Source organism: Penicillium pulvis (genome assembly GCF_028828015.1).
Source record: "Penicillium pulvis strain IBT 33274 chromosome Unknown contig_23_segment0_segment0, whole genome shotgun sequence".
Classification (NCBI taxonomy): Eukaryota; Fungi; Ascomycota; class Eurotiomycetes; order Eurotiales; family Aspergillaceae; genus Penicillium; species Penicillium pulvis.
Genome location: NW_026643075.1, coordinates 4,449,279 through 4,462,190, shown reverse-complemented (window position 1 = coordinate 4,462,190; position 12,912 = coordinate 4,449,279). Strand labels below are relative to the sequence as shown.

The following is a 12,912-nucleotide window of genomic DNA, read 5'->3' as shown; positions in this document are numbered from 1 at the left end:
TAAGTGAAACCCTCCGTCAGGAGGTCAACGCCGCCACAGTGTCTTCCCCAAAGCACTCCGCGGAACCGAGCACCGCGTCGGATTTCGGCAAGGTCCTATCTCATGGATCGCGCGCTTCTCTCCTAGGCGGGACTTCGTTTGATCCTTCTTTTCGACAAGGTCCTGGGTTTCGCGCCCGAGAAGGTTATACGAATGTCGCCCCAACCGCTGCCTCTCGCAACCGCAAGATGTACCTCCCAAACACGACGTGGACCTGGTCTTTCGCTGGCGTGACCTTCGTCCAAACACTCGTGACCCTCGCCTTAGAGATGTATGGAACCCCGAAATCATGATCCAGGTTTACTTTTCCGTCAAAACTAACGGTCTGCAGTTATGTCTTCGTCAATTTCCAGATCCAGGAAGTGGCCAACGATAGTCCCTCATCCAAAACTATCCCGACTTTCCTCGCGCTGTACAGTTTCGGCTTCATCTACGAACTGGTCTTGGTATATGATGCCTTACAAGCAAAAAACACCATTCAGGTTATCGGTCTGTGCTTGTGCAACGTGGGCCTGTTGATCTATGGCGCGGTCCAGGTGCAACAAATCCGAAATGCGGTCAACAACTTACACGTCAACGGTAAAATTAATGATCTTGTTTGGGTGGAGTCAGAGCCATTCCTCATTATCATTCCATGCATTGTCGCATTAGGCACTGTGTTGATGACTTTTGTGGCTTGGCAATTATATGACGAATTTGCCTGGACAATCTACAAGCACATTAGTGCTGACTTGCGCATGAAGCGCCGTTATTTAACTTACCAGGTAGGGCATCTGAGAAACATTTACCGAGCTGGACGTGACTAACTCTCTCTAGATTTACATCGCCCTGTTGAAGTTTGATTTCTTCTTCTTCCTCGGTTTCACCGTCCAGTTCCTGGTCGTCGTGTCGTCCTCCAGCCATAATGCCGAGTTCTACCTCACCATTGTCGCCGTTCCCGTGACCATCATCATCCTTGCCTTTGGTGCTTGGTTTGTCCGTCGGGAATCGACTAGTGGCATGATTGTTATTATTGTAAGTCATTCGAATTGTAGAGTGCATGAACTCAGCATCTGACTATTCCTGTAGCTGCTGTTCTTTGCCGCCATGGCATACTTTGTCTTCAAGCTCTTCCGCATGTACGCCCAGGCAACCTACATCGACTATCTCCCAGCCCGTCCATCAATGACATTCTTCGCCGTCATCACGCTCATTCTCATTGTCATCACCATCATCAATGCTTGCATGTGTGTGAACAACTTCCACCGTGGTCTGAAACCGCATATCAGCAAGAAGAAGGTTAAGCCTGAGGAGAAGACCACTGAGCTTTCATCCAACTTAGCCAGTAGCGCAGTCCCATCACGAATGATGATCGACTGATCTCTCCCAGCATTGGAATCAGCAGCGTTCTCTTACTACTTCTTTCTATCCATGACTGTTGGATAAGCGTTTTTTGAAGCCTATGCGTTTGATTATTTGGGCTCTATGATACCTCACCAGCGACCTTCCTTTCTAATTCTTCTCTCATTGCCTCAGCCTTTGATCCAAAATTCGTGTGACTCTACTACCCTGCTTTACATATTCTTCACGAGTGCACCGGTGGCGTTATCTGGATATGATTCCCGGAGGTGTTCCTTTCTCTATGTCATTTACGACAGTCCCATGCCTTGGACACTTTTTCCACGACCTGGATTAGTCTAGGAAATCAAAAGATCAATGTGTTCAATGTGCTCAATATAATGATGAAACTAATCGATGTTGATGTGGAATTGATCAGGATTGAAAGTATTTCTGCGTATTGATTTTAATAATTTAAACTGTGAAGCTCTCACAAACACTACCCCGGTTCCAGGCTTCTTCCCTTCTCATTGGTGGGTCTCTTGTATCTGATACTGTAAATTACCATTACCGATGGTTGCTGTTACTATACCAATACACCGCCTAGTATCAATCAGGAAACCGTGATCGTGGCCTCAATTCAACTCCGCAAACCTCGCTCATCCCCGAACCCCTTCTCTCCTTTTCTTTCATTCTTTCGTTCTATCATCCACACCTAACTAATCATCATGGTAAGCTCATACAGCCCCTCAATTGCTGGAATAGCAGCTTAACTCCATCCAATGCCCACTCATGCCTGCCCACCAAACCTCCTTTCTTCCCAGTACCCCAATACCTCACTTGATGATCATCTCTAATCGATCGTGAATCCAGGCTTCCCCTCGTCCTGGTTCCCCTCTCACCTCCGGCGCTGAGTCTGGCGCCGAGTCCAAGTCCGCTGGCGCCGCCGGTGCTGTCGCCTCCGGCTCGTCTGTCAGCCGTCCCTCGTCGCCCTCTGCCCCCGGTGGTCCCCGTGCTGCCATGCGCCGTCGCGCTGCTGCCGACCACAAGGAGTCTCTCCGCAATGCTCGCCCCAGCTCTACTCGCTCCGCTGGTGCTGGTGGTTCCTCCGGTACCATGCTCAAGCTCTACACCGATGAGAGCCCCGGTCTGCGTGTCGACCCCGTCGTTGTTCTGGTTCTGAGTCTGGGTTTCATTTTCTCGGTCGTTGGCCTGCACGGTAAGCTTTGTGTTTCCTTTTCAAGTCCAAAAGAGTCATTGATGGTTTTGGATGAGTTACTGATTTGTCTGTGCGTTATCCAGTCATCGCCAAGATCACCCGCAAGTTCGCCGCATAAGCAATTTCATCGACTATACAATCCACGCGCAATCGATGACATGTCCAATTTTATCCTCGGCATGAACATGGATTGTGTTCCACCTCCAACCTTTCACCTTCCACCTCAACCCTTTCTCCTATACCCCCGTGACATTTGATCCTTTCCGCTGCACTTAAAAGCAGCCAGGACCCCCGTTTGGCTACGCTGGTGTGAATCCTGTTTTTTAAATCAAAGCTTTTCTCTCATGTGTGGTGTTTTTCGTTTTTGTGGGTGCTGCAAATGAGCATCCTAGACCTATCCGCTGTGTAGGTCGGTCGGCTGGGCTATCTCTGTTGATGGCATCTGTACTGCAGGCTTGCTGCTTCCTTCCCTGCGATGCTATGCGCTGGAGGAAGTGGGTTGGCTTGTACAATGGGGTGTCTGGGCAGTGATTTAGTCCGAGGCTGTGTACCATATCCAAGCTAAATGTGTTCACTGTCTCGCATTGAATTATTAATTGACTTGGTCTCAAAGATCTTGCATCTGATTTCTTTGCTTTGCAATTGTATGCGTTGTAGTTTCAAGCATGTTTGTCCTTGGCTGTCCTTAGACATATGGATTCCAATTTGTCAGTACCTGATGCATTAATTTCTTATGTACTGTCATCCTAAGGTTTCAAGTTGTCATTCAAACAAAAGTTAGTCGAGGGCCGGGGTAAAGACTTAAGCAACAAGTCTTCAAGACCGACTTATCCAAGATTAATCGAGGACTCTTGCAACCGACAATTGATAGGTAATGGATTCTTTGAATAAAACTGCAAGTATAACCCAAGCATGGTATTCGCGGTAATGCGTTTTCCCGGGATCCATTCCACCATGACCCATTATTCTCGGGAAATTGACAATATCAAGGGTAATTGAGTTGCATGGCTCTGGTGGATTCATGTGGCGAGGAAGAACCGTAAATCAATTCGTAACCATGGAAAGTTTATGTACATATCTAGCTTTAATTAGTGCATCCGGGATTCGCGCATTTCAAGATAGCCAGAAATGAAAAGTAAAAAAGCCTGTAAAGCTAACGGAAATCAGTTAGAGATCCAAATGTTAGCTGGTTACTCAATATGATGTTCGAATAGAAAAGCCCTGCGTCTTGACATGTGGGGCGGACTGCTTTTTAGGCTCATAGATCAATATCGCCCGCGGAGTCATGACAATAACGCATGGAGTAAGCCTATCACGAATTCCAGCCGTAAGAGCCTTTATCAGCCTTTAGTAACGGACTCTCCCGAGAAAAGAAAAGAAAAGCCGTGCCCCATCTCACCCCAGACTCCACCCGAATGCACGATTCAGAACCGGAAGCTCTTATCTTAACGATCTCCCAACCAATCACATCACCCCAAAACTTCCAACCTGATAAGCCCACGAGAATCGACCAATTCTCGTCGATAGCCCGTTCCTCGCATCTGGAGTGCATGGTACCTTTGATTGTCATTTAATTTTCCATCCGCGTTTTCATTCGATCATATGCTAGCGGGGTGGCGGGGCTGGATCCCTTCATTCTTCTTATGGTGTACCGCCAGGAGCGCCGATCTACGCCCTCATTGGCGAGGCTAGTCACTTCGAATGGCATTACGAGAGCCTATGCTACTCTTATCTGGACTTCGATTGTGGATTGCAAGTTCCTATCTAAGCTCAGGGCCCAACTCCCGGGGTCTAGTGTGCGAGGTCGGAGAACCTTGCGAATGGGTTCTTGTCTTGCCATACTTATATCAATGTGCTGCCCCAGGTTTGCATTTGGATGTGTTTCACTTTGACCACACTCCCTGGCTTTATTCAACCCTATCTTTAGGGTTTGACTCTTTGTATCCCTTGAATTGAGTTCGAGGTCATTTATTCGACGTCATACATTGGTCGCATCGAGCCCTACTTTTTTTTATTTTGCACTTCGCTGCTATCTATCTGATCAGTTCGACTGATCCATAGCCATGTCGACTGGCACAGTTACCTTCACGGCGCCCTTGTCCCAGGGATTCGGATATGGTATTATCCTGGGTCTTGGGTTTGCCTTTGCTCTTCTCATGATCTTTATTACCTGGGCTTTAAAGCGGTACGTCCCGGCTGGAACAACCTTAATTAACTCGTCCCATGTATGCTAATTCAAACTCAATAGATACCAGAATGAAGTTCAAACTTCCGAAATGTTCTCGACTGCAGGCCGCTCCGTTAAGTCCGGTCTTGTCGCTGCTGCAGTAGTAAGCAGTTGGACATGGGCAGCAACACTCCTCCAATCTTCGGCAGTAGCATACAAATACGGTGTCTCAGGTCCATTCTTCTATGCATCCGGTGCAACAGTTCAAATCCTCCTTTTCGCAACGATCGCCATCGAGTTGAAAAGACGAGCCCCCAATGCGCACACGTTCCTCGAAGTTATTCGCGCACGCTACGGCACAACGGTCCACGTTGTCTTCATCGTCTTCTGTCTGATGACCAACATCCTTGTCACAGCTATGCTGTTGACTGGTGGATCTGCAGTCATGACATCCTTGACTGGAGTCTCCACTACCGCCGCTTGTTACCTGCTCCCTATCGGTGTTGTTCTGTATACCCTTTTCGGTGGTATCAAGGCGACTTTCATTACCGATTATATGCACACTGTTGTCATTCTGGTCGTCATCTTCCTCTTTGCGTTCTCAGCTTACGCGACTAACGCTGAGCTGGGCTCGCCTAGCGCAGTCTATGATGCCCTCGTTAAGGCTGCAAAGCAGCACCCTGTTGAGGGCAATGCCGAGGGCAGCTACCTGACTATGCGATCGAAGGAGGGTGGTATCTTCTGGATCATTAACTTGATCGGTAACTTTGGAACTGTCTTCCTCGACAACGGTTACTACAACAAGGGTAAGTTCTCAAGGGAAACAGGATGTTCAACCCAATACAAATTAAGAGACTAACTTTCAACAGCTATTGCTGCAAGCCCCGTCCACGCTTTCCCCGGCTACGTTATCGGCGGTCTCTGTTGGTTCGCCATTCCCTGGCTCTGCGCTACCACCCTGGGAATCTCAGCTCTCGCTCTTGAAGGCAACGCCCGCCTTAGCAGCGACGACGTCACAGCCGGTCTCGTCCTCCCCTTCGCAGCCGTCAAGCTCCTCGGATACAGTGGCGCAGTCGCAACAACCCTCATGATCTTCATGGCCGTGACTTCCGCCTTCTCAGCACAGCTCATCGCCGTGTCGTCGATCTTCACCTACGATATCTACCAGGCTTACATCAACCCGCAAGCCAAGGGCAAGCGCCTCGTCTGGGTCTCGCACATGTCCTGTATCGTCTACTCTATCATCATGGCTAGCTTCGCCACCGGTCTCTACTACGCCGGTATCGGTATGGGCTACCTGTACCTACTCATGGGTGTTATCATCTCTTCTGCCGTGTTCCCCGGTGCCATGACCTTGCTCTGGAAGGGCCAGAACTGGATTGCAGCTGCTGTGTCTCCTCCCCTTGGATTGGCTATTTCCTTGATTGCTTGGCTGGTGACTGCCTCGAAGCAATATGGTGTTTTGACTGTGACTACCACCGGTGACAACTACCCCATGCTAGCGGGTAACGTCGCCGCTCTCCTCAGCCCTGTCATCATCTCCCCCGTCCTTACTCTAATCTTCGGCTCTCAAAACTACGACTACGTGTCCATGCGCCAAATCCGCAGGGTGGACGACTCGGAAGTTGCCGCAGACGCACACGTCGACATTGAGCTTGTTCCTGGTGAACATGGACCCAGTGATACTGAGAACGAAGAGGAAATTCGCAAACTCAACAAAGCCGCTCTCTACTCCCGCACATTGACCGTTTTCATGGCCTTCGCCATGCTGATCCTCTGGCCGATCCCGATGTACGGTACCTCGTATGTCTTCAGCAAGAAGTTCTTCACTGGCTGGGTTGTTGTCGGTATCCTATGGCTGTTCTGCACACTGTTTGGTGTCGTTGTGTTCCCGCTTTACGAGGGACGTGAGAGTATTGTGCGCGTTGTTCGGATGATGGCCAATGATGCTATGGGCGTAAGGCCTGCCGTTTACCGGGGAAGGAAGGCGGATGAGATGCAGGCTTCTGGGGTTGCGACGCCGACAGAGGCTATTGGGGAGAAGGCTAAGGAGGCAGAGTCCTCAGCTTAGACTTTTATGATTGTATATGATGTTTGGAAAATTTGGGCTGGTACCACTTTGGTTTGTTTAGGTCGGATATGTCTTTCTATACCCCGTTATCCGGTTAGTTAATACGATTTATATTATGAAATTCTTTTCTCAATTATTCAAAACATAAATTTAGTTTTACCTGAGTAGGTAAGTCTCATCAAGACAGTGATAATGCTAGCTCAAAAGAACAATAAACGATACACAACATTTGCGAATCAAGCCCCAAGCGCCGAAAGCTCCCCAAAATCAAAGCATTTTGAAAGGCAGCACACCTCCCCTTTCCTCCCACCCATCAAATACAGCTCCAGATCTCCCGCGCTCACTTATAGTCAACTGGACCTTGATGCTGCGGTGGTGGTTGGCCTTTCTGAGCTTCGGGCGGAGGCCCTGCAGCCCCATGAGCTTGAGGAGGTTGTTGCAGGCCTGGGGGACCCCATTGATAGTTTGGCATTGCTGGCGGCCGAGTATCAGGTGTAATGTCAGTCCGATCGCTATGAATTGTCAGAATTTTTGTCATCTGCAACCTGTGCTTGTAGATTGTATCTCACCGAAGATCCTGCGAAAAGCGACAGGTGTAGCACAAGACCTCCTATAATAATTTGTTAGTATAGTATATCAGCCACTGGACCAGTGTTCAATTCAAGGAATCTAGAAAAGCTAGTCGTGGGGCATGCCGCATAATGACGTACCTTGTACTTGTGAGTTGAGAGAGGAATTATGGGCTAAATGTAAGCATTAGCAATATTCCAAGATTATCGCAGATATAACGCCCGGTCATAATTTCGAAAACATACGACGAAGCAGACAGTGAAAAAAGGCCTAAATTGTTTCCATGGTTGTTAGTCGGGCTCTCCACAAATCGGGGTGCTCAGCCACATACCACCGGGTGATGCAGTGTCCATTCCAATTCCGGCCTAAATGCGATCAGCATAACTCATATCGTAACGAATCATGCAGAATAAGGCAGCATACAATTGTAGCAATAAGCGCGGACATTCTCATATCCCTCTAGCATCGAGGTGAACTCTGTGTAATCCGTCAGCCTCCCGCAATCTAGATGGGGCGGGTAGTCCACAAGCTAAACGCCCGAGACCAGCCAAAGGCACCGGCCCCCACTCGGATGTCGCCCAAGGTCAAAACCCGAGGTCATAGCTTACCGTGAGTGCCACAAGTGATTGGAATACAGAGCGCCATGATGTTGTTGAATGATGAAGAAAGGGAGAAAGGGTGCCGACGTCAACAGACCTGAAGGCAGCGGCTTTAAGTTGTGGCTTGGCTCCTTGGCAGGAAGCACGTGAGGTCCATGTGATGATCAGGTACAAACCCGAGGGCATCAACAATATATATTGTTCGTCTGCACTTGGGAACCTCAAATATGTCACGCCAAATTTTGAAAATGAACACCAATGGGAATCTTATTGAATCTTCAGAAAAGCCTGTTTACATAATGGGGCAATTATTTGCATACAAGTCGAAGTAGCTGGCATAAGTCCAGAAAGACATAACGGAAAAAAAAAGAGATCGCTGCTCAAAGTATTTTGTAGACTTCCACCCCTAGATAGAGCCCCCAAGAATTGATGCCACACACTGATGCTGTATTCGTTCGATTACTGGGTCTTGAAAAGGAGAATGGCACAGTGGCCCAGGTAGAAGTAGATGAAGTGCTTCGTCTCTGTAGAGGCAATGAGTATGGTTTAGGAAAGAGAGAAGTGGTAGACACTGACCATGAGTGACGAAGCTACCAAAATTGCGTCCGACAACGCAGTGCCAAGTAGCGCCCTTTCGGGAATCGAACTAGACGAATTGTTAGTGTCGAAAGGAGGAGGGGTAGGTTGGCTATGATGGCGGGGTCGAACCTCTTTCTTGATGTACTGTGCGATATCCTGCAACTAGTTAGTATGCGATGAAAAAGCTCGATACAGAGTCGAAAGTGTGTCCATACCTTCTCGATGTGGTATTTCTCCATGGCCTCGATAGCTGTGGAAGTTAGTCGCTATTCTTTCTGTCGGGGGTCCAAGTCCCATACCGAGGTCAATAGCCTCCCGCTGCATATCCTCGGTCTATGTGAATGTATCAGATCCAGCCCATGAGTATACGGCGATAGCTATCCTACCATGTCGACCGACTTGACCTGCGCTGTACATGGGTTAGCGACATAATGACTTTGGCGGGGAGCAAGACTCACCCTCCATCTTCTCTTTCTTCTCAGTAGTCATGATTGCGAGAGATAGGATCTTTAGGGGCGGCTGGTTCAAAGGTAATTGGGTCGTCGGCGTGAACACGAGTGAGTAATTCGAGAGTGCAGCGGCGCAATCGAAGAGGGCGCGTCGACGACACGGTTGACCGCTTTCACCCCAGTTGGACATATTGCCGGTGTAACAAATAGGACCGCTCTGTTCACCGCCCAACATGCTATGAAAGCCAGAAAAAAAAATTTCACTACAAGGATTTTTACTTCACACTTGCTCGTGGCTTTTCCAGCTACAACATTTCAAGATGGAAAATACTCGGGTGTTTGTCAGTGGGCTCCCACCCACTTGCTCCAATGATCAGCTTCGCAATCATTTTTCAACACGCTTTCAAGTCACAGATGCCCATGTCTTGCCTAAACGCCGCATGGGTTTCGTCGGCTTTAAAAGTAATGAGATGGCTCAAGATGCCGTGAAATATTTCAACCGGACTTTCTTAAAGATGTCTAAGATCACGGTAGATATTGCTCGACCGGTATGTGAATGTTTGCATCTTTCATCGCATTGTTCCTGTCATCCTTTTTTTGCTTTTTTGCTTTCGTGCACGCTGACCAGTTCAGTTGGTCTTGAGACTGACCAGGTTTACTGTAGATTGATTCCAAGCCTGTCCACCCGACACGGAACCGTGATGTGGATAATTCCGCGGAGGGTGCACTCAAGAAGCGCAAGAGGGAGGCTGAGAAAGCACAAGACCCAAAGCTGAAAGAGTATATGACTTTGATGCAGTCAGGCAAGACCCGAACATGGGCAAATGATGATACCATGGCTGCCCCATCCGCGGATTCCACACCGGTCATTAACCAACCTACCCAAGACAACAGTGTGACGGAGGAAGTACCTTCCCAGCCTAAGAAGGCCCGGTTTCAAGAGCCCCTACCCGTTGTTATCCAGGAACCTGAACCTGAGCCAATGGTCATTGACCAGGGTGAAGAGGATGAGAATGAGGATACATCAGCACAGGAGGAGACCCCAGCACAAGATGGCCAAGGCGAAGCAGAGGCTGGCCCTGCATCTGATATGGACTGGCTGCGATCCAAGACAAGCCGTCTGTTGGGTCTTCTGGACGAGGATGAGCAGGCCGAGTTTGAAGAGCGAAAGGTCGACAAGCCGGTCGAGTCTCGGAGTTCCCCCAAGGATGAATCCCGTAGTGCCGCCATCGAGCAGATCACGTCTGAGCCCGAGCCCGAGCCTGTCACTAATGCTGATGAGACAGTTGATGAACCTGCAGAGGAGGAAGAGGAAGAGAAAGAAAACGAGATTTCGCCTGAGCAGGCCAAAAACATCGAGCTCATTCGCGATTCTGCTCGGCTGTTCCTGAGAAATCTCTCCTACGATCTGAAAGAGGCGGACCTTTACACTCTATTTTCTCCGTTTGGTAAAACTGAAGAGGTTAGTTCTTTGTTCCATCCCACCCCCCACTTCACACTCTCCCTTCACCATGCCAGCATGTGCTTTGACAGCACCAATGCTGGCGGTGTGCTCGTATGATGACTGTCCTGATAGGGACATCTTATGCCAAGCGCAGATGATGTCACCAGGCAAGAGATTTTAGTAGATGCTTCTTGATTATCTGAAAAGAGCAACACACCATATTCCATACACAAGACTCACTACAAATTTTTACTTCGATCAAGTACTAATGGAATATAAAAACAGATTCATATTGCTTTTGACACTCGGACTGAGACCAGCAAGGGCTTTGCCTATATCCAGTATCGTGATGCAGATGCTGCTATTGATGCATACCGCACCCTTGATGGAAAGCATTTCCAAGGCCGCCTCTTGCATATTCTTCCAGCTGCAGCCAAGAAGAGCTACAAAATTGACGAATACGAGCTTTCAAAGCTTCCCTTAAAGAAGCAAAAGCAAATTAAACGTAAAATGGAGTCTGGGTCTTCCTCATTCAGCTGGAATTCCCTTTACATGAACGTGAGTTGTTTGTTTCCGGCGCTGCAATGAACTACGAATGCTAATTACGATACAGACTGATGCTGTAATGTCATCCGTAGCTGAAAGACTCGGCGTTTCTAAGGCAGAGCTGTTGGATCCCACTTCGTCTGATGCTGCTGTCAAGCAGGCACATGCTGAGACGCACGTCATTCAAGAGACCAAAGCTTACTTTGCCTCGAACGGAGTCAACATTGGTGCTTTCAAGGAGCGTGAACGAGGCAACACAGCTATCTTGGTGAAGAACTTTTCGTATGGTGTGAAATCTAGTGATCTCAGGTCGTTGTTCGAGCCTTATGGAACGATCATTCGACTGCTGATGCCGCCCAGCGGCACCATCGCCATTATTGAGTTTGGAAGGCCCGATGAAGCGCAGAAGGCATTCAAGGGTCTTGCCTACCGAAAGGTGGGTGAGTCGATTCTCTTCTTGGAGAAGGCCCCAAAGAACTTGTTTGATGGCACAGTCAGTGCCCAGGTCGCTGCTCCAGAGGTGCGAGGCAAGGGTCAAGGATTCTCTACCTCGGACACTTTTGCCGCAGATGAGGTCGAGGGAAACAGCGTCACATCAACTCTCTTCGTGAAGAACTTGAGCTTTTCGACTACCAACGAGGGATTCTTGCAGGCCTTCAAGCCGTTGGAGGGCTTTGTTACTGGTCGCATCAAGACCAAGCCCGACCCCAAGAAGCCGGGTCAAACCCTCAGCATGGGTTTCGGTTTTGCAGAGTTCAGGACCAAAGATCAGGCCCAAGCAGCACTTACCGCCATGGATGGCTACAAGTTAGATGGGCACGAACTTGTCATTCGCGCCTCTCACAAGGGCCACGATGCCGCGGAGGAGCGAAGACGGGAAGACACCGCCAAGAAAATTGCGGCGAGACGAACCAAAATCATCATCAAGAACTTGCCGTTCCAGGCCACCAAGAAGGAAATTCGTTCCCTGTTTGGTGCGTACGGCCAATTGCGCTCGGTCCGTGTGCCTCAAAAGTTCGATCGCACTGCTCGCGGTTTCGGTTTCGCGGATTTCATCAGTGCTCGCGAAGCGGAAAATGCCATGGACGCGTTGAAAAACACGCATCTGCTGGGTCGACGTTTGGTCCTCGAATTTGTGAACGAGGAGGCTGTCGATGCCGAGGAGGAGATAGAAAAGATAGAGAAGAAGATGGGCCAACAAGCAGACAGGGTCAAGATCCAACAGCTTACGGGCGGAGGACGCAAAAAGTTCACTGTAGGGGCCCAGGAGAACGACGAAGCATGAAGGTGCTGAGTCTCCTTCTCCCTGCAAGAAGGGCGCCGAGTCCATTGGCCGGTGACCATCCCTTGCGTTCAGGGGAAAAACGATGTACGATTACTTGCAGCCTTTTTTTGTTGATTACCTATGAGATAGTAAAAGAGATACCCCGAACACGTTCCTGCGGCTGTCAATGCACCATACGTGCAGCGCTCGTGCATTTTGCATTTCATCCATGTTCGTCCCTATTCTAGGTTTTCTTAACCCTAACCAACCCTAATGTACTACAACCTCCTTTCCAACCTCAAGATCCCATCCCCAGTTATTGAACCATGGTTTTTTGCTGCATGAGTTATTTGCCGTGTTTATTTGTTGATTAATTTCGAAGATCAGCTTGACCTACATTCCAATGGCGGTTGTGGTGGTGGTCGGTGGTTGAACATTCCTCAATCCGAGCAATCAGCGACGTCGTTGGACCTCCAACATTCCTATAGACCTGGAATCGCCACTAATCATTGTCGATTATTGTCAACAATAGTCCAACTGATGCTGCCCCAAGGTCACCTCAGGCTGTACAAAATCTCCGAGTCGCTCGTCACTGGATCGTGCTGCTGCAGCATCCCTTGCTTCGGTAGCACTTCCTTCATATCATGC

The 12,912-nt window shown here is 49.0% G+C and overlaps 6 protein-coding genes across 6 annotated transcripts; 4 read left to right on the top strand and 2 right to left on the bottom strand.

Moving 5' to 3' along the window:
• Positions 1-227: 227 nt before the first annotated feature.
• N7503_005965 (uncharacterized protein) lies at positions 228-1,398 on the top strand (the record flags this gene model as incomplete). The annotated part of the gene is made up of 4 exons (XM_057065512.1): positions 228-310; positions 371-803; positions 856-1,053; positions 1,108-1,398. 4 exons carry the CDS (start codon positions 228-230, stop codon positions 1,396-1,398), a joined length of 1,005 nt encoding a protein of 334 aa, XP_056923255.1.
• Positions 1,399-2,084: 686 nt separating this feature from the next.
• On the top strand, positions 2,085-2,693 carry N7503_005964 (SEC61-beta family protein; the record flags this gene model as incomplete). The annotated part of the gene is made up of 3 exons (XM_057065511.1): positions 2,085-2,087; positions 2,230-2,575; positions 2,659-2,693. The coding sequence occupies 3 exons, from the start codon at positions 2,085-2,087 to the stop codon at positions 2,691-2,693; spliced, it is 384 nt and encodes a 127-aa protein (XP_056923254.1).
• A 1,945-nt stretch (positions 2,694-4,638) lies between these two features.
• N7503_005963 (sodium:solute symporter family protein) lies at positions 4,639-6,813 on the top strand (the record flags this gene model as incomplete). Its single annotated transcript, XM_057065510.1, has 3 exons — positions 4,639-4,760; positions 4,824-5,548; positions 5,612-6,813. The coding sequence occupies 3 exons, from the start codon at positions 4,639-4,641 to the stop codon at positions 6,811-6,813; spliced, it is 2,049 nt and encodes a 682-aa protein (XP_056923253.1).
• A 340-nt stretch (positions 6,814-7,153) lies between these two features.
• N7503_005962 (rhodopsin family protein) lies at positions 7,154-8,028 on the bottom strand (the record flags this gene model as incomplete). Its single annotated transcript, XM_057065509.1, has 7 exons — positions 7,154-7,325; positions 7,383-7,423; positions 7,524-7,556; positions 7,629-7,653; positions 7,715-7,748; positions 7,807-7,860; positions 7,992-8,028. 7 exons carry the CDS (start codon positions 8,026-8,028, stop codon positions 7,154-7,156), a joined length of 396 nt encoding a protein of 131 aa, XP_056923252.1.
• A 203-nt stretch (positions 8,029-8,231) lies between these two features.
• On the bottom strand, positions 8,232-9,200 carry N7503_005961 (dynein light chain DYN2; the record flags this gene model as incomplete). Its single annotated transcript, XM_057065508.1, has 7 exons — positions 8,232-8,506; positions 8,559-8,628; positions 8,691-8,717; positions 8,777-8,811; positions 8,861-8,894; positions 8,948-8,970; positions 9,020-9,200. 7 exons carry the CDS (start codon positions 9,198-9,200, stop codon positions 8,442-8,444), a joined length of 435 nt encoding a protein of 144 aa, XP_056923251.1. The 3' UTR covers positions 8,232-8,441.
• Positions 9,201-9,330: 130 nt separating this feature from the next.
• mrd1 (RNA-binding ribosome biosynthesis protein MRD1) lies at positions 9,331-12,285 on the top strand (the record flags this gene model as incomplete). The annotated part of the gene is made up of 4 exons (XM_057065507.1): positions 9,331-9,558; positions 9,675-10,472; positions 10,740-11,012; positions 11,068-12,285. The coding sequence occupies 4 exons, from the start codon at positions 9,331-9,333 to the stop codon at positions 12,283-12,285; spliced, it is 2,517 nt and encodes an 838-aa protein (XP_056923250.1).
• Positions 12,286-12,912: the final 627 nt, after the last annotated feature.